This window comes from Macrobrachium nipponense, chromosome 23, assembly GCF_015104395.2.
Source record: "Macrobrachium nipponense isolate FS-2020 chromosome 23, ASM1510439v2, whole genome shotgun sequence".
Classification (NCBI taxonomy): Eukaryota; Metazoa; Arthropoda; class Malacostraca; order Decapoda; family Palaemonidae; genus Macrobrachium; species Macrobrachium nipponense.
In genome coordinates this window covers 75,803,864-75,825,104 of record NC_061090.1, presented here as the reverse complement: position 1 = coordinate 75,825,104, position 21,241 = coordinate 75,803,864, and the positions used below count along the sequence as shown (strand labels likewise).

Here is a 21,241-nt window from a genome sequence, read left to right as displayed (position 1 = left end):
TAAGGAAGTGCCCTTTAACACACCAACATGAGAACGAATTATATTCTGAATCCTTAAAATACAAAAAGGAAATTATAAAATAAAAAATACTTATTGATATTAAATTATGAAAAAAAAACAACTGCTGAATCAAATAACCAGTATACAAATACAGCAATTAAAAAACCACAAATAAATTCAAATGCATATAAACTATGAGGCAAAGTAAAATCGGCAATCAATTTACAAAATTTAATACCAATTCCCCCAATAATGGAAAATAAAATTATTTAATGGAATATAAATGGCCTCATAACCTGACTACGTCCGGGTGAATTACAAAGAATCATACGAAACCACACAGCAAATAGGAGGAAGTAACCCTACAAATATCCAACACTATAAAATTGCCTGTTATTCACCAACTGATGGTGGAAAATTAGGCACAGCTATATATGTTCATAATAGCATAACATATGAACCTTTCAACATACCATCTATACCATATCAAATAACAGTTATTAAACTATACATGCCGGACAAAGTAAAATCATTATTTGTAATTTATATAACCAACCAAATTTTAATGCAAATTTTAGTGATTTTTCTGAACTTATTAGCAAAAGTATACACGAACCCCTACTTTAGTAGGAGATTTTAATGAACATAATCCATTATGGGATATTAATAACCCCACTGACATATCCGGAACCAACATAGAAAAAACTATAATGAAACACAACCTGTTTTGTCTCAGTGAAAGTGAAGTTCCAACATATTTTTCAAGTACACACCTAACCTTTTCCTAAATTGACATTTCATTATGTACAAATGGTGTAGCTGAAAATTTTAAATGGAATGTCCTAGATGATTCATACACAAGTGACCATTTCCCAATCATTCTAAACTACTTAAGTAATACCAAAATATTGCCGCCTACGAGATATAATATCCAAAAAGCTAATTGGGATAAATATTTCTTATACGCTCGAAACATACCATCATTCCAATATAATGAAGATCACATTACTACATTTGAATCGTTCTCAAACTTCATAATTAATGCTGTAGGTAAAAGCATTCCAAAAACCAAAGCACTTTCCACAAAATCCCCTGTCCCATGGTGGAATCCAACCTTAACAACCTTAAGTAAAATAAAACATATATTGGGTCGGTCACAATCCTAACAGACTCAAAACTTGCCTTAAATCACTCAACAAAATGCCCTATCATATAGACATATTAAACTAAATACTTAAACAAATACAGTGGAACCTCTACATACAAAAGTCCCAACGTACAAAAAATTCAGGTTAAGAAAGTAAAGACGAAGATTATTTTGCTTCTGTGTACAAAAATAATTCAGGTAACGAAAGGGCAAAGTCCGAGATTCCCCAGGCCGATGAGAACAATTTTAAAACTGGCGCGCCGCCAACTCAGTAGACTCGCCTCCATCCTCCCGATCTTCCATTGGTTCCTGATGCAAGTCACCGCCGTAAGATCCAGCTCTCCTATTGGTCAGCATCTGTCCCATCATGCCTTTATGCAAAGGCGTTCCTTGACCATTTTTTGCTGCAGCGTTATCGTAAACGCCTGAAATTCGTTCGTTCACATATATTTCGTTTGTTAACGTAAATTCGTGTTAGTGATTTTGCTTTCATTGTACTTTAAGTTACTTTATCGTGTTGTGTGTGAACTTAATGACTTAACGTTATTAGCCATGGGTCCCAAGAATGTTGCTGAAGTTCATGGAAAAAAGAGGATGTTTTCTATGGAGACGAAGATGGAGATAATCAAGAAGTGTTAATGTTTTCTGCCATTTGTTAATGTGTTTCGTAAACTTTATTGTAAATGTTTTTTGCCATTTTTTAATGTGTTTCGTGAAGTTAATTGTTATGTTTTCTGCCGTTTGTCCTCCCCCTCTGTCGCCACTTTCGGACATCACCTCACTCGAAAGGTAAGGTTCCACATTTTGCTACATACGTACATACATGTACACACAGTATTTCTTGTACCCTGTACACTAATACACTTTATTTACAGGTACAGTAACAGTTAAGTTAAATATTGAATGGTCCAAATTGTTGTATTTCATTGTTTATTGGTCAATTTAGCTTTATTATAAAATTTACTGTGGTGTTTTTGTAGGGCTTGGAACGGATTAGGCAGTTTACATGTAAAACGTAGTTCTAGATACAAAAAAATCAGGTTACGAAGGCCGCTTCGGAACGGATTAATTTCATAACCTGAGGCACCACTGTATAACAATTAACCACATTAAATCACTATATATAACAAATATACAGCCAAATTTAGAAAAACAGTAATAGCTGAAAAAATTGCATCATGGAAAGAATATGACTCAAACATATCTTCAAACACATCCACAAGGGATATCTGGCAAAAGATAAGGAAAATCAATGGAAAACATATAAGACTCGTAAGAAGTGCAATACATCTAAATGGAAAAATAAACCATGATACATATGATATATCAAATATAATTGGAAAGCATGTTGAAAACATCAGTGCTCACTCTAGCCTAGATATACATTTTCAAAATATCAGAAAACAAAAACAAAATATAATACTCAATTTTGAAACTCTTGAAGACCTGGAATATAATTATATTTTCAACATGGTTGAACTAGATAATGCCATCAACTCATGTCATCCCTCCACACCAGGGTATGATAAAATATCATTTGAAATGATAGAAAAATTAGTTCCTATATCTAAACCATATTTATTAGAATTTTATAATAGTATCTGTCTAAAACATCTCTTTCCTGATAAATGGAAACATGCCATAATAATTCCAATAAATAAACCAGGAAAGGATGCAAGTAATCCATCTAATTATAGACCAATATCCCTAACAAGCTGCTTATGCAAAATCTTAGAAAAAATGGTTAATGCATGATTAATGTATGTAATAACCAAAGAATCCATTTTAACACCAACACAATCAGGTTCATTAGTTGTCAGATCAACCCAAGATCCCTTAACACATTTAGAGGATCATATCTAAAAAGGCTTTGAACAAAAAAAATTAACAGAAGCTATATTTTTTTTTATATAGAAAAAGCATACGACACAACACAGAAACATAACATCATGTAAAAACTCCACTCCAAGGGATTAAGAGGCCACTTACCAATATTTATTAAGAACTTTTTAACAAAGAATTTTCAAGTAAGAGTTGAAAATTCCTACTCAATAACCTATAAACTTGAAGAAGAATCCCTCAAGGTAGTGTCTTGAGCTGTACATTGTTTGCTTTAGCAATTAATGACATTACTATAAATTTACCAAGTGGTGTAAAAAAAGAGTTTATATGTTGATGACTTTGCTATTTACTATATGAGTAGCAATTTGAGACATGCTCAGAGAGTTCTCAATACTGCCATTTCAAATATATTTAGTTGGACAAATTCAGTTGGATTTAAATTTTCAACTGATAAAACAAAAGCAATCATAATCTACAAAGACAAAAGATGGCTGAAGAACCAAACAATCAAACTTCACCTTTATAACTCTGAAATACAATTTTGTACAGAAATCAAATATCTAGGAGTGATATTTGACCAACATTTAAATTGGACGGAGCACATCAAATACATTAAAGCCAAGGGCATCAAAGCCCTTGCCATATTGAAAAAGTTATCACACACTAATTGGGGAGCAAAAGGAGACATTTTATTAACAATATACAAGACAACAGTTTTATCCATAATAGATTATATTTTTAAGGCTATCAATACATTTTCTCTCTCTCTCTCTCGTATGTTTATTTGTTTTGTAGCATAAATAAAGGATTTACCTAATAACTAATTTTCAAATAATAATATTGATAAAAAATAGTGATTCACAGTCTTGCCCAGTCTTTTTATCCACTTAGAGAAAGGAGGCCGGGAGTAAATGACAGTTTGATATGCTGTTTGTGGAGGGGAAGGAGTTGGAGTGGTAAGGAGTTATTCTCTCTCTCTCTCTCTCTCTCTCTCCTCAGGTCCTCTCTCTCTCTCTCTCTCTCTCTCTCGCTCTTCCTCTTCTCTCTTCTCTCTCTCTCTCTCTCTCTCTCTCTCTGTGTGTGTGTTATTGGCTGTAGGTATATATTTTTAATGGTAAAATGTTTAAGATGACTGAAATGATATTAATAATATAACCTCAAAGATTAATACAGTAATAGGTTAGTAATTTTAGGTATATTAGAAGTAAGATGTTATTTAAGGTATACATTTGGTATCTGAACATTCAAGATAGGCAGTTATAAGCATTTTTAGTGGTGGTTCTATCTATTCACGGGGGTGTCTGGTACACATCCCCCGAGAATACAGGGGGAACACTGTGTGTGCGTGTGTGTGTGCATGTGTTTGTGTGTATATATATATATATATATATATATATATATATATATATATATATATATATATATATATATATTGTAAAGATGAGTCTTTATTCTTTTTAAACAACCATTACGATGGTTGCATTGTTTATCATCATGGTGACGAGGTAACTTTTGTCGTGGTGTGAGCAACAGCTGCAGACAGGTTTTGGATGGCAATCTGAGTGGTTCTGGGAAACCTTGAATAACAAAAGTTACTTTAAACATGGTTTCTTAGGAGTGTGTTCGTAACATATATTTAGATATAATCATAACAAGTGATTAAATGTATAAAAAGGTTCTGTTACATACCCTTTTTGGACATATTCATAAATAAAGATAAATGCATGGAAAATATAGATGATTATTGGGTACCAAAAAAAATCAAAAGGTAAAAATCAAAAGGTTAACATGTATACATGAAGATTATGGTAATAGGTAACCTGATTAAGAATAGCGGTTACTGGTGAAACACAAACATGATCATGGATAATTGTTAAAGAGTACTTGTCACTCCTTGTAATATATAAATATAAGTGTACAATTGTATAATAGTATAAGTGTGCACAAATTAATACATAGGGCTTCAATATTTTATTAGGTGCCCGAAAAAAAAACTTACAACACACGTAGTGGGAGTAGGGTGGTTAGTACCCATTCCCGCCGCTGGGAGGCGGGTATCAGGAACCATTCCCATTTTCTATCAGATTTTCTCTGTCGCCGGTGTTGTAAACAACTGTTTACACACCTCCGCCTCAGGATTTTGGAAAACTGCTATTGCTATTTGAGTATCCTCTTGACTTTTGGTTTTTTTACTTTGGATCGGTAGCTAGGCACACGTTGATTGTGGATTGATTTAGATTTTGGCTTGGAATTTCCTTTAATAAGATGTCTGGGTCTAGTTCGGCTAGCGCCGGGGTGTGTATGAAGGATGAATGTAAGGTGAGGTTACCGAAAGCTTTGGCACAGTATGCAAGGGTTGCAGGGGACAAATGTGTACATATGATTTTCGCTGCAATGAGTGTGAAAGCTTGAGTGATTCGCAATGGAAGGCGTATGAATCCTACGTTCGAAAGTTGGAGCGTGATAGGATCAGGAGGTCTTCCTCCAGGAGTAAGTCGGATAGCAGACAGGTCATTAATGTTTCCCCATCTAACCCTCCTGTAGAGTTTGTAACTCCTAACCCTGTAGTGTTGCCTTCGGGCCCTCAAGTGGTGCATGCGGAGGGTAATGCCCTTTCTGTTATTCTGGATTCGTTGAAGAACCTTGAATCCAAAGTGCTTGCCCTAGAAAAGAGGCAAAGTAATGTGAAGTGCAGTGATAGTGCCCCCAGTGAAGTGGAGGGGGCGTCAGATCGGCCCTATAGCGCCTCTAGGCTGGGACCTCTGCCAGACTCCCAGGACTCAGGGAGAGGGCATGTCGAAGGCCGAAGGAGGGTTATGGGGATCCCCCACCGATCTGGCGTCCCTTCAGCAGTTCCTGTAGATGCTTCCCAGGCTGCTAAGGAGCGTGCACGAGCACGTCTCCTTATTGATTGTTTTTCGTCTCCCGACGCATCCTCCCCGCGCAAGGGGTGGGAATCTCGTTCCGATTCGCGGCCTCTGAAGAGGACCTGTCAAGATCAGGACGCTTCACGTCAAATTCCGTCGGATTTACGATCTTCTCTGGAAAGCTTCGCTGCTTTTCCGCCTCAGAAGAAGCCTAAGACGTCATCAGACAATGACGCCTTCGAGCGCCCCAGTCGCTCTAGATCCAAGGCAGTCTCTGTGAGAAGGAAGAAGGCGTCCCCTCGCCCCTCGCCTTCTCACAGGCACAGCTCTTCTCCTAAGAAGGAGACCTCTCAGACGGATATCATCCTCGTGATGCAAAGGCAGCTTGCTGCTTTGCTTAAACAGAAGGAGGCAGTTCCTCGTCGAAGGAAGGATGACAAACTGCCAATTAAGAGGACCAGGCAGTCACCCTCACCTTCTCCTTGTTCTTCCCTGTCTCCGGGTTTGTCACCCTCTAGAATTCGTTCTCCCCTGTACTCCTCTAGAGGTGACGATAGACGTCTTCTGACTCGTGCTCCCGTGGAGGCAAGGATTGCTTTCCTGCCCCTTTGGACGCTCCCCTCTCTTCTCTGCGGGACGATTGGTATTCTGATCTAGACGCTTTAGGTGTTAATGACGTTGCACCTATTGGTAAGGCTTCAGTGCCTGCTGCTCCGCTCAGTAAGGAACGTGCGTCTTCTCTTTCTACTGCTCTTCGAACTGCTCGTTTCGACGCCCAACGTGATGTTTGTTGTGACGCTCGTCATGATGCGAGGCTGGACGCTAGAAGGGACGCTACTCGGGACGCTCGTAGGGACGTTTCGCTGGACGCTCGTAGGGACGCTTCGATGGACGCTCGTACGGACGCTTACATGGAGATCCGCAGACGCTCGGACGCTGTTGACATTTTTTTGCATAGAACAACACCGCGTTCCCCACAGCCTTTAGTTGCTGATATTGCTGCAGTGGAAGGTTCGGTTTCTGGTGCGCTTCCCTCTTCTTCTCGACATCGTTCGGCGATGAGACTCGGGGCTAAAGGACTTTTGCCCCTGCCTACGGTGGTGCATTCTGGTAAGGAAGAAGGGGAGTTAAGCTGCTCTTCTGAAGATGTGGATGAAGAACAACCTTCGACGTCCGCTTCCTCGGACTACCAAGTACTGGCTCGCCTTCTCCGTGACTCGTTTGGCGATACCTTCCTACCCTCTGCTCCTCCTTCTCCTCCCTTGCAATTCTCGTCTTCGAAGACTAGCAAGACGTCTGGCTTCGTCAAAATGAAGACATCGCTGTCCACCAAGAGAGCTTTCCGGAAGGTCAATACCTGGATAGATTCAAGGAAAGCACAAGGGAGGACCACCTTCGCCCTGCCTCCGTCTAGACTTAGCGGTAAGGCAGGGATGTGGTATGAAACAGGTGAGGAAGTGGGCCTGAAGGTACCTGCTTCGGCACAAGGTGATTTTGCCAGCATTGTGGATGCCCCTAGAAGAGCACTTCTGGCTTCGGCAAAAGTTTCATGGACGACTTCGGAGCTGGACCATCATTTGAAGGGCCTCTTCCGGTCCTTAGAAGTCTTCAACTTCTTAGACTGGTGTTTGGGCGTGCTAGACATTCAGTCTCGTAAACCAGATTCGATTAGCCTCGGGGAGCTGTCCAGTGTATTGTCATGCATGGACAAGGCCGTCAGGGATGGCTCGGAGGAGTTATCCGCGCACTTTTCCACAGATGTGCTAAAGAAGAGAGCACTTTTCTGCAATTTTGCAGCTAAATCTGTCTCTCCCTCGCAGAGGGCAGAGCTTTTGTTTGCTCCCTTTTCGAGCCATCTCTTCCCCCAGGCTATGGTGAAGGATCTGGCAGTCAGTCTTCAAGAAGAAGCCACCCAAGATCTTTTGGCACAGTCTTCACGATGCTCTGCTGGACCTTCCACGGCTTCAACAAGTCAGCCTCTTAAAAGGCAGAAGCCCTTTCGTGGAGGAACTTCAGCTAGACCTTCCCCCCGAGGAAGAAGCCTCCCTCGAGGAAGAGCCCCTGCTAAGTCTAGGGGCAAGAAATGAGAGATCCGTCCTTCAGTCGCCGGTAGGAGCCAGGCTACGGTTGTTTGTGGAAGCCTGGAGAGAGAGAGAGGCGGACAACTGGTCTCTCAACATCCTAGAGAGAGGATACAAAATCCCTTTCGTGAAACCGCCCCCACTTTGTACAACTCCCAGGGACTTGTCCCCGTCGTATCATCAAGAAAAGCGGAAGATACTTTTCGACCTGCTCGACCAGATGCTCCAGAAGGGTGCAGTGGAACAGGTCTTAGACCTGGAATCACCAGGATTTTACAACAGATTGTTCCTGGTTCCAAAGCAGTCGGGAGGTTGGCGGCCGGTATTGGATGTAAGTCGTCTGAACCTCTTTGTAGAAAAGCAGAGGTTCAAGATGGAGACACCTCAGTCAGTTCTTGGGGCCTTAAGACCTGGAGATTGGATGATATCGCTCGATCTTCAGGACGCTCATTTCCACGTCCCGATATATCCCCAATCTATGAAGTACCTTCGTTTCGTCCTGAAAAAGGAGGTATTTCAGTTCAGGGCTCTTTGTTCACCGTCTTGATGAAGAATGTGGTGAGGTGGCTCCATCTCGACAACATCAGGATCTCTCTCTATCTGGACGACTGGCTCTTACGAGCTTCATCGCAGAACCGGTGCCTGGAGGACCTGCAAACAACTCTGACTTTAGCTGCGTCCCTGGGACTCCTGGTAAATCTCGAAAAGTCACATCTGACCCCAACACAGTCCATCGTGTATCTGGGGATTCAGATGGATTCAGTGGCTTTTCGAGCTTTTCCGTCCCAGGAACGTCAGCAGCAAGCCTTAGAATGGTTCCTGAAACCCACCTCCCAGCGGCGGGAATGGGTACTAACCACCCTACTCCCACTACGTGTGTCTTAAGTTTTTAGAAATTCTGTCGGACTTCAGAGAATACAGCTATATATATAGCTGCCAGGTAAGTATGAACAAACTTTATTGTATCTTAACAATATCATTTTACAAAACATTAAAAAATGGCAGAAAACATTAACACTAAACTTTACGAAACACATTAACATATGGCAGAAAACATTCACACTTCTTGATTATCTCCATCTTCGTTCTCCATAGAAAGCATCCTCTTCTTTCCGTGAACTTCAGCAACATTCTTGGGACCAATGGCTAATAACGTAAGTAATTAAGTTCACACACAACACGATAAAGTAACTTACAGTACAACAAAAGCGGAATCACTAACACAAATTTACGTTAACAAACGAAATATGTATATGTGAAGGAACAAATTCCAGTGTTTACGATAACGCTACCGCAAAAAATGGTCAAGGAACGCCTTTACATAGAGGCATGATGCTGTCCAATAGGAGAGCAGGATCTTATGGCGGTAATTAGCATCAGGAACCAATGGGAGAGTGGGAGGATGGTGGTGAGTCTACTCAGTTGGCAGCGCACGAGTTTTAAAATTGATCTCGGTGGTCCGGGCGAATCTCAGGACTTTACAGTAACACCCTTTCATAACCTGAATTATTTTCGTATGCAGAGGCAAAAAAAATCTTCGTTTTCGCTTTCATAACTTGAATTTTTCATAAGTTGGGACTTTCAGATGTTGAGGTTCCACTGTATTATTATTATGTGAAAATATTAATAAGCATATACACATGTACCATTAAAATTCTCTCGTCTCAGTAAAAGGGGGAGAGAGAGTTATCCGTATTTGAAAGAGTGAAATGGAAAGGTTATTCTAGCATTTCTTTAAAATACTATCTCAAATGATTTTTGTGATTACAGTTATAGTATTACTATTATTTGAAAATATTAATAAACATATTATACATACATGTACCATAAAAATCTCTCATCTCGGTAAAGAGAGAGAGAGAGAGAGAGAGAGAGAGAGACTCGCTCCCCTCCTGTCACATTACTTGATATATTTGACAGCTGTTGGTCCTCAGTTTGGTACCTGGAGTTTGAAAGAAAGATGCATGAGGACTGGGATTTCCTTTATACTTACGTAATTTTTTAATTTATAAACTAAAATCTTACTAATTCATTTTAGTATTTTCTTTAATGAATTGATATTATTGCTGTTTACATTAATATTGATATTTGAAAATTAGTAAATCATTTATTTATCATACAAAAAAACATACATCTCTGGAGAGAGAGAGAGAGAGAGAGAGAGAGAGAGAGAGAGAGAGAGAGAGGAGAGAGAGAGAGAGAGAGATTGGAGAGAGAGAGAGAGTTATCCTATTTTTTGAAAGTGATGAAATGGAAAGATTGTAGTAAATTTTTAATCATAAAATACTATCAAATATGATTTTTGTAATTACAATATTTTCATTTGAAAATATTCCAATAAAACATATATACATACATTTACTATAAAAATCTTAAATTCTCAGGACGAGTAGAGAGGAGAGAGAGAGAGAGAGAGAGAGAGAGAGAGAGAGAGAGAGAGTTATCCTTATTTTGAAAGTGTGAAATGGAAAGATTGTAGTATTTCTCTAAAATACTATCAAATATGATTTTTGTAATTACAATTATTTTCATTTGAAAATATTAATAAACATATTATACATACATGTACTATAAAAATCTTAAATCTCAGGAGAGAGAGAGAGAGAGAGAGAGAGAGAGAGAGAGAGAGAGAGAGAGAGAGAGAGAGAGAGAGAGAGAGAGAACACTCCCTCCCTTCCAGTCACATTACGTGATATATTTGATAGCTGTTGGACCTCGGTTTGGTACCTGGAGTTGGAAAGAGAGATGCGTGAAGACTGGGATTTCCTTTATTCTTGCATAATTTTTTAATTTATAAACTAAATCTTAATAATTCACTATAGTATTTTCTTTAATGAATTAATTGCTCTTTACTTTTATATTATTTGAAAATTACTAAATCATTTATTTATCATATGGAAAACATACATCTCTGTAAGAAAGAGAGAGAGAGAGAGAGAATTATTATTGTTATTATGTGATAACATTTAATCTTATTGAACTTACTAATACAGTATTGATCAATGTTTTAAAATTAGTAAATCATTTTTGTATCATAAAAATGTATTTAGTCATGAAAATAACATCAAAATACGCTAATTTGGGAGTATTTATCGTTGGAAAAAACCTGCGAACGGGCGAATTCCCTGCAAATAATGGATAGATAAGGTCCAGAGAGAAATCCGCAAATCCAGAGAATGCGAATAAGGGGGCCCCACTATATATATGTGTATATATATATATATATATATATATATATATATATATATATATATATATATATATATATATATATATATATATATAACATATATATCATATAGATATATATATATATATATATATATATATATATATATATATATATAGTATATATATATATATATATATATATATATAAATAAAGGTATAAGCCATGAAGGAAAAATAAACAACGGAGTTTCTCCAAGATCTTTTGACTCAACGTCCTTTACTCAGCAGACAAACTGACTTACATGAGAAATTGACAGTACAGGAAAGGTCGTATAACTGACAGATTGGAATTATAAGGAGATATTAGTATACATAGAATCCGACACACCTGGAGAAAGAGTAACCTTTCCAAACAAGCATAAACTTGGGTTCAATTTAAGAACAAAAAGATTAAGTCCAATTACTCAGACGCAGGGACACGACAATTAAAGGATTATACAGGGCGACAGCTGACCAAATTCAGATCTTTGGTAAACAAAAACTTATTCACAAAACATATTAAACATACATATACAATGAAAATGTCTCTTAAGGCAACTAATTTTCTATTTAAGTCTGTCATTATATCTTTGACATCATTCTTAAACATGTTACAAATACAAGGGTCTAAATGAAACAAGTCACGACTAATATCAAAATTACAATAGGGAGTAAGTTGTAAACAGCAGATTCTAATATCAAAATTACAATAGGGAGTAAGTTGTATAACAGCAGATTCTAAAAGATTTCATGATAAGACATCTTTTGACCTTGCAATTACTGAACTACCAATCCAATTTATCCGGTGGTGGTTGTTTTCACTTAACCCTCTTACGCCGAAGCGGTAAAAAAAAAATTGTCTCCCGTGTGCCGGAGGTGTTTCAGAGTGAGCGTGGAAGCAGAAAAAATATTTTTTTCAAAAATTCACAGCGCGCTTAGTTTTCAAGATTAAGAGTTCATTTTTGGCTCCTTTTTTTGTCATTGGCTGAAGTTTAGTATGCAACCATCAAAAATGAAAAAAATTATCATTATCATATATAAATAATGCGATATATGATAGCGCAAAAACGAAATTTCATATATAATTGTATTCAAATCGTGCTGTGGGCAAAACGGTTAAAGGTAACAAGTAACTTTTTTTCGTTGTAATGTACACTAAATTGCGATCATTTTGGTATATAACACATTGTAAAATGATAAAAGCAACACAGAGAAAATATTATCACAAAACAATGCATGAATTCGTAACGCGCGGACGTAAACACATATTTTTTTCAAAAATTCACCATAAATCTAAATATTGTCCTAGAGACTTCCAATTTCTTTCAAAATGAAGACAAATGATTGAATATTACTATACTGTAAGAGTATTAGCTTACAATTGCAGTTTTCGACCATATCTGACGAGTTAAAGTTGACCGAGTGTCGAATTTTTTTATATATATATATTTTATATGCAATTATTTCGGAAATAAGAAAAGCTACAACCTTCAAATATTTTTCGTTTTATTCTACATGAAATTGCACACATTTTCATATATAAAACTCTATGAAATGCCTAATATGAAATGGAGCAAATATTCCGAGAATGGGACGTACGCATTTCGGAGATTTGTGGCGGAGAATCCGCGCGCGAAGGGAAGGAAAGATTTTTTTTAAATTCACCATAAATCTAAATATTGTGCTAGAGACTTCGAATTTGTTTCAAGATAAAGATAAATGACTGAATATTACTAGACTGTAAGAGTTTTAGCTTACAATTGCGTTTTTCGACCATTTCGGTAGAGTCAGAGTTGACCGAACGTGGTTTTTTTTTCTATTTATCGTGATTTATATGCAAATATTTCAAAAATGAGATAAGCTACAACCTTAAATTATTTTTTGTTGTATTCTACATGAAATTGCGCACATTTTCATATATAAAACTTTATGTAACGGCTAATTTAAAATGGTGCAAACATTACCACAATCGCACGTATGATTTTTTCGGAAGAGTTTCCGCGCGAACGTAAAGAAAATGTTAATTTTTTCATAAATTCACCATAAATCGAAATATTGTGTGAGACTTCCAATTTGTTGCAAAATGAAGGTAAATGCTTGAATATTACTAGAATATAAGTGTTTTAGCTTACAATTGCGTTTTTCGACCTTTTCGGTAGAGTCAACGTTGACCGACAAGGTTGAAATTTTGGACAATTATCGTTAATTTATATGAAAATATCTCAAAACTGATAAAAGCTACAACCATGGGTTGTTTTTAGTTGTATTGTGCATGAAATTGCGCACATTTCCATATATAAAACTTTATATAACAGCTAATTTTAAAATGGTGCAAACATTACCACAATCGCATGTATGATTTTTTTCGGAAGAGTTACCGCACGGACGTAAGGAAAAAGTTTTTTCATAAATTCACCATAAATCTAAATATTGTGCTAGAGACTTCCAATTAGTTGCAAAATTAAGGTAAATGATTGAATATTACTAAAATATAAGAGTTTTAGCTTACAATTGCATTTTTCAACCATTTCAGTAGAGTCAAAGTTGACCAAAGGTTGAAATTTTGGCAATTATCGTTATTTATATGAAAATATCTCAAAACTGATAAAAGCTACAATCATGAGTATTTTATTGTTGTATTCTACATAAAAATGCACAAATTTTTATACATAATACTTCATGTAACGGCTAATTTACAATGGTACAAAAATTATGTCAAAGTGACGAAATAATTTCCGAGATGTGTCACAGGTACTTTTTAGTGCGGCAAGAAAGAAATTCGCGCTTGCGCGCCTGCGTAACGATTGTAAATAAAACAACACCTTGATCCGTGAACTCCCAGCATCCCCCAAGGCAAGGCGCGTGATTCAAAAGTTTTAGGCTGGTAGGCCTATAAGTATTTTTCCGCGAATTTAAAAAAAAACTTTTGTAAGTCGACGTAAAATACGTCCAGTCGGCACACGGGAGACAAAAAATGTTGACGTAAAATACGTCCAGTCGGCGTAAGAGGGTTAAATGAATGAATATTGCATTAGATGTTTGCCCAGTTTTTACAAAATATTTATGCGGTTTCAATCTTACTTCTAAGCCCTTGCTCTACTGTCCGAGATAAAAAGAGGGGCAGTCCATACATGGAATTCTATATATATATTATGTTGTTACTTTCCCTGGAGCCATTTTTTATTAAAATTCCTTTTAGTGTGTTATTATAGGAAAAAACAAGGTTGACCTTAAAGGCTTTTAACAATGATTTAATGGTTTCAAATCCGTTAAAATAAGGCAAACTGAGAATGTTCTTAGAATTTTCTTTCTCCGTGTTACTTACACTATAAAACTTTTTGTGGGCTTTATTATAACAAATATATAATATATGTGAAGGATAACATAAATCTTTCCCTATTTTTCTTATGTATTCAATTTCTTGATCCAAATATTGGGGACTGACAATGCGCAACGCTCGTAAAACATAGAAGAAAAAATTGATATTTTGATGTTAAGATGGTGGCCTGAATAGAAATGAACATAAGTTAAGTTCTTGGTTGGTTTCCTATGAATACTGAATTTACATTGAAATGGTTCTCTATGTATCAAAACATCTAAGAAAGGGAGGCAATTGTCTTTTTCCAATTCTAAAGTAAACTTAATTGATGGTACCTGGTTATTCAATTTAGAGAGTAAATCATTTACATCAATACCAGCAGGCAGAACAGCTAAAATATCATCCACATATCTATACCACTTTACAGGAATATAAATGATATTAGGTAAGTAGCATTTTTCAAAGAAGTCCATGTACAAGTTTGAGAGGAGTGGTGATAAAGGGTTGCCCATTGCCATGCCAAATATTTGTTGATAAAATTCACCATTGAATATAAACTTACAATCACAAATGCACAACCTAGTGAGTGAAATAATGTGACTTACAGGTAGAGGTAATTCAGGCCGAGTTAGTTCATTACGAAGATATTCTAGTATAGTCTATAGGGACTTTAGTAAAAAGAGAACATACATCAAAACTAACGAATCTATCAGTGGGGCAAAGAGTAATTTTGTTTAATTTATCAACTAAATCTAGAGATTTATATATAGATGTATTTCGAAAGTGTATATGAAATTGAACCAACAGTACTGATAATAGGCCACATAGGGTTATTTTCTTTGTGCGTTTTGACTAATCCGTACAGGTAAGGTAGCAAAGGAAATTTGACTGACAATTTGCCTAGTAGTTCTGTTTTATCTTTAAGGATATTTTTCATTGTGCTATTGAAGTTTTTTATGACTTGATCAAGGGTATTTTTTGTTAGTTTTTATAAGTCAAATCATCATCCAGTAGGGCTTGCATACGTGATATGTAGTCAGCTTCAGCTTTATCTAAAATTACTATACTATTTGACTTATCAGCTTTTGTAATGTGGATAGTATTGTCCTTTTTAAGATCGGTCAAACTTTTCTTATAGGTAGCAGGGACGTTACTTTCGTGCTTAACATTGGCAGCTCCGTAAACAATACCTTTAATTATGTCAACATGATTTTGAGGAAGATCACTATTTTTCAAATTTACTTAGGGATGACGCAATCATTAAAGCAGAAGGTCGACTCATTATAAAGAAAGATAAACCATATCCAAGCGCACTCACAACAATTCCACTTATTTGTTTACTTGATAGGTTTACTACACAGTCTTGACATGCACAATTAGTCCAATCACTACTGTCAATAAGATTTTTGAGTTTCCTTATTAGGGATTGTCCGGTATACTTGCGATATCCTCGTCACCGACTGCTTCTACTCTATGTAAGAGCTTTTTAGTTTTGGGACTTAGGGATTGAATGTCTTTCCAAAGGCAAGGATAATCACGGATTCTAAATATTTAGGCATTGCATTGGGTCTTAGTTGCTTTTCATTTAATCTGCAGTGCTTAAGAGCAAGTTTGAACTGTGCTGTCACCTGTCTCATTAGCAATACAAAGTGTAGAATTTGTCAATATACAAAATAGGGCCATCGCCAAGATGGGGGCCCAAAATTGATTTCATGACAGCTCCAGAAGGCCAAGAGGATTTAGCAGGAATGTCAACCTATATTCTAGTATAAATAGCAATGTCCGTGACGTATCCAGTTTTACATTCACAAATAACGTGTATTTTTATACCAGATATGTGCCTTTTTGAAGAACACAAGATTTTCATCAGCCACAATTTTTTTGGAAATGATGAAAAAGTGTATCTAGTCATAATTTTCCTTTTTTTTCCATAGTCTATCATTGGTTATTAGGATTCCACAGTCTATCTTTGGTTATGGGATCTCATAAATCATTGTCTGTGAAATGCAAAAATATATACAGTGTGGTATCAATCACAAGGTATGAGCTGTGGAAGGGCAGACTTGGAAAAAAAAACATATTTGTTGACAAGTAGCCCCTGACATGGTGCTTCAGCACATTGGGCCATGAGTAATGTTATTACGAGGCATACTGTCTTTCCCCTTAGGCTACATCCATCAACTTTATCATCTTTCTAAAGAATTGCACGCTCCTATCCTGAAATAGCCTGGTTCCTTGCTCTCATTACTCAAGCTGTTGTTGGTCATTGTTCCCGCCAATCTTGTTAAAACATAATCATTTGGCATATATTCTTTTCTGTCCATCCACTCATCATATTCCAAAGCTCAACATTATCAACACCATCGTCAATATTCAGATTACCTAAACCCTCCAACATGTCATTGTCTTCATCACTCATCATTCTCATTGATCATCTAACATTTCATAAGACTCCAACTGTCAAGGTGTTCCCAATAAACAAAATTTATCTCTCAACAAACCAAATTCCCCAAAGTCACTGTGAGGTGTATGGGCCAGGGATCAGTGGGAGAGACAGCATCCCCTTCCATCATAAGATCTAAGGAGTAACTAACTTTCCACCCAGCAGTGACTTGGATTAGGCTGCAGGGTTGCCATTTAATTATTACCATACAAGTAATTTGAGTTTCCTTGCAAAATTCATTAAAACTGCATGGTGCAAAATATGAACACTCACCAAACCAGTCTGGATCAGACCCCAATAATTATTATTATGCCTCCTATATTAATGCCCAAACCCAAGGGGTTAACAGTAGTTAAGATTCATCACAAAAAATGTTTGAAGGGAATTAACATTTTTTGGATTACTCATATTTTTTTATTACTCTCAGTGTTAAAGAAAAGATATTTATTTTTAAACTGTCTGAGAACAATTTTTTTAACCTATAAGAGCTTTATAAAACATTTGGAAATATTTTCAATTCGTTACTCAATTTTTGTCAGTAAAAATAACTTTTCAACCAGGTGGAGTTTGTGAAACACAGCATGCGGTTTTGGATTCTAGAAGGTAACAAGTTTGCACAGCAGTTGTGTATTGCATTTGGTTTCAATCTTCTTGATCTTCATTACCATATGAGGCATGAACTACACAGGCAAGTGAGCATGAAACAATTTGTTTTACCATGAACCTTTACTTGTAACTAGTCCTTTAGTGTGTAGGAAATCCATCCAAGTCACTTCAGTCCATTAACCATTGCGGTCTGGAAGTAGTGATTTTTTGCTGTAGCCAGAAGAGAGTGGTAAACTAGTAAATGTTGAAGAGAAAAATAAATATGGCTTTTCTTGATGAATTAATTTTCATAATAAAACTATATTGTTCTTACATAATATACAAACCCTCGGTCCTTTACATTAGGAATTACTTTTGGCAAAGCTGGCAAAAGGCCGATAAACTCCTGAACAAGGTGCTTGGGCAGTAACTGCCATCCGGTAGGCAGAAATACTTGCCTGCCCGGATGTAAGCATTCCAGTTTGCTTTAGGCCATCATGAGATGCAGACGCGATTTGGTGAGCCCTTGCCTGACTGTCATTAAACTCCACTTTATCTTTTCTTACTTTTTTATTTATTGAGTGCACTGTTTTTCATTATTTATTAATATCCATCCCACGCTTTGTGATGGCCTTGCAGGCCGCCTGCCCAGCCACCTTCCCCGTGTGTCTCAGGGCTGGCGACCAAGGGTGTAGCATTCACCCACATTACATACTCCCTCTGTTTGTAAGGGGGTGACAGTGTTTTTTTCACAATTATTTTTTTGGTGTTGCATTTGCTGCTTGTGCTGTTGGAGAGTTTGCTGGGAGGAGATTTTAGAGGGGAGTTGCTGAGAGTTGTTGGTAGTTTTCTAATTTCTGAAAGCACCCTTGGTAGTCGCCCCTTTATTCTCGTTTCTCTCTCCTGGTAATCATGGAGTTCTCTCCTTCGGGACTGATCCATCCTTCGCCCTTTTTGCTCACTTCTCGGGAGAGTTGTTGAGGGTGACGGGTGTTGGCAGTCGGGTGAACTCTTTACAAGGGCCTCTCCTGCTTCGTAGGGCAATTACCCTCTTGAGTGACAGGAGTCCTTCTCTACTAATCACATTTTCTTTTTTCCTCAGGTTGACAGTTAGCATTGTAGGCGCAGCAGTAGATGTTTGGATTGTTATTGTTGATTTTCCTTTCCTTTAGGATTTTCAACTTTGGCACTTCTGTATGCTGTGGCATTGCCTTGTTGACCTGTAGTTTATCTACTCTTGCTGTGCCTCCTGTTTTGATTGCTTCTGTTTCCCTGGCGACCAGTCACGGGGCGGCTCCTACTGTGACTCCTGCCGCAGCTGGCCTGGCTCCTGTTGCCGTTACTGTAATTACAGCTGGGCTGCTCCTGTATCCTGTATGTTCTGCTGCAGCTGCCCTGGCCACTCTTGTTGCTACTCCTGTAGAAGGTGTCGGAGAGAAGTTCAAGGAAGAAGTCCAGTGAGATGACACAAACACCTTCAAACTTATCCTCATCTGCGTCTGCTGCCTTCTCCCTGTCTTCTTCCAAGATGCATTGAGGAAGAATAAGGCTGCTGCTCTCTCTCTCTCTCTCTCTCTCTCTCTCTCTCTCTCTCTCTCTCTCTCTCTCTCTCTCTCTCTCTCTCTCTCTCTCTCTCTCTCTCTCTCTCTCTCAAGAAGTTCCTTCACGGGGCTTCAGAGGGGAGGGGTTACCTCCTTTCGAGAAACAGTGGCTTCTCTCATCGGCACTTCCCAGCCTTTGGGCTTGGGAACCGAATCGCATACCTCACAGGGTCTTGCATTTTCAGGAGCCATTGGGTGCACAGACTTTGGTTTGCCCTCCCGTGACCAGTTCTTTGAAGTTCGCTTCTAAGACTGCTACTGTGTTGGGGTCTTGGCCTAGCTGAGGCCTCCAACTATTCTTATTTTCTATGAAGTCTTGAGCATCCTGAACTAGTATCAGAAAGACTTCTCACCATCCCAGTTCAGGCACAGGGTGAGAGAAAGAGCCAGGACATGCAAGTGCCCCATCTCTCCTTGTCAGTATGACACCAGTACTTGGGCAGGGCCTGGTCTGGTGCTTCAGTCTCTGACTGAGTACTTGGAGCCTCGGTCTCAGCTGAGCAACTGGAGAAGTCCTACCAGACTAATAAGGGCTGTCTCTCTTTGAGGAGGTGGTATTCTCTCATTGGCTCTTCCTGCTTGTAGGCAGCTGATTTGCATTCACCTCTGGAGTCTCATGTTGCAGGAGTCTCAAGGGTGTGCTTGTTCACGGTATATCAGTCTTGACCTAGCACCTGGAGAAACAGTGAGCAAATTCCCCTAAGAAGCCTACTAAACCCTCATTGGCTCTTCCTGCTCGTAGGGCAGGAGCTGATTCTCATTCCCCTCTTGAGTCTCACATTTCAGGAGTCTTGAGGGAGTGACGTCTTCAGTCCGTGCTCTAGGTCCCAGTTTTAGAAGTCTGCAGCTAAGACTGGTGCTGTTCTTCTCGTTTTCTTGGGAAGCCAAGAGGAGACCTCTCCCATTGATCATTCTTACGAGATTCAGGAGTTTTTGCCAGGCACTCAAATTCCTTGGAATCACAAGTTGTAGGCTGGCAAGTCTCAAGTGCCAGAGGGTTCACTCTTTGGTCTGGTTTACACACAGAGCAAGAGTAGGTGCTGAGACATGCCAGGTGTTTCAACACCACCTGCCGACTCTGCTTGGTCAGGTCCTATCCGTTGTGTTTTGGATCTTATGGTCCGAGTACGCAGGATTGCAAGCATAGAATCCTCCTTTAAGCTTTCTTCTCAAAGGGCTTCGGCGTCGAAGGAGACTAGAATATTTTAGGGAGGAAAGTGATTCTTCTTATCAGAAGAGACTTTTATCGGCTTGATATGCATGCCGAGTCTGTAACCTGGTTGTGTTCGGGCCATCAGATGTGTTAGGCTCGGCTCATTTGCCTTGTCTCAGCTTATGTGCTACACTAGGCCCCTGGTCACTTTTGCAAGATTGGCTCAGCTTGCTCACTGGCAATGGATCAACAGAATCGAGTGGTCGGCTCTGTTCTAGTAATCTTTACGCTCTCCTTATGTTGGTGCTTTGCTGTGGCATAAGCAACCTTCTTTCCCGCACTGTCATCATCACAAGTTGATAGCCTACAGCTACTCCTCATGCTGGCTCTTCTAGCAGGACAGGTAGGAATGATTTTCTCTTGACCTTCTCGGTCGTTCAGAGAGGTGCAAGATGGATTGCAACAATTCCGAAGAGTTTGTCTCTTTTGGAATTAAGCTACAAGGATTAGTTTCTCGAGACTGACCTCTCATCGTCTCAGCATATACTCCAGTAGTCAAGGAAAGTTTCATTGGGGCCTGTCGAGTCTCCCTTCAAGGAGAGAAAATCAGGAGTTTCATGCCTTGGAAAAACTTGAGGGTTTTTATTTGGGAAATGAACACACTCAATTTCCATTTAGGAGAGATCTTTGCGCCCGTTCTCCAGCACATTGATCTCGGAATTAGGACTCCGGCTTCCCCTGTGGGGTAACCTTCACTGCTCGAAGCCCTTGCTCTTCCAGAAGAGACAAGGATTTTCATAGGAGTGCAACATTCCTTGTTTGTGAGGGCGTTCTCTACTAGATGATTACCTTTTCTCCTGGCAAGGAGTTAATTCAAAGTTTCAAAATGCTCAGTCAAGCTCTCATTCCCTCTGCTGATACAACAGAAGCAATATACTTATTTACCCCAGAGGGGTCCTGTGCCGAAAGTCCCAAAGTCATCTTGACCCTTGG

General features: G+C 38.5%; 1 protein-coding gene across 1 annotated transcript in view; it reads left to right on the top strand.

Annotated features, from left to right (window-relative positions):
- LOC135201637 (PC-esterase domain-containing protein 1A-like) overlaps positions 1-21,241 on the top strand; it is a 197,919-nt gene that overhangs the window by 54,800 nt on the left and 121,878 nt on the right. The window contains exon 6 of the mRNA XM_064230724.1: positions 17,470-17,597. Within this exon, the coding sequence (XP_064086794.1) occupies positions 17,470-17,597 (128 nt within the window). The remainder of the gene's footprint in view (positions 1-17,469; positions 17,598-21,241) is intronic.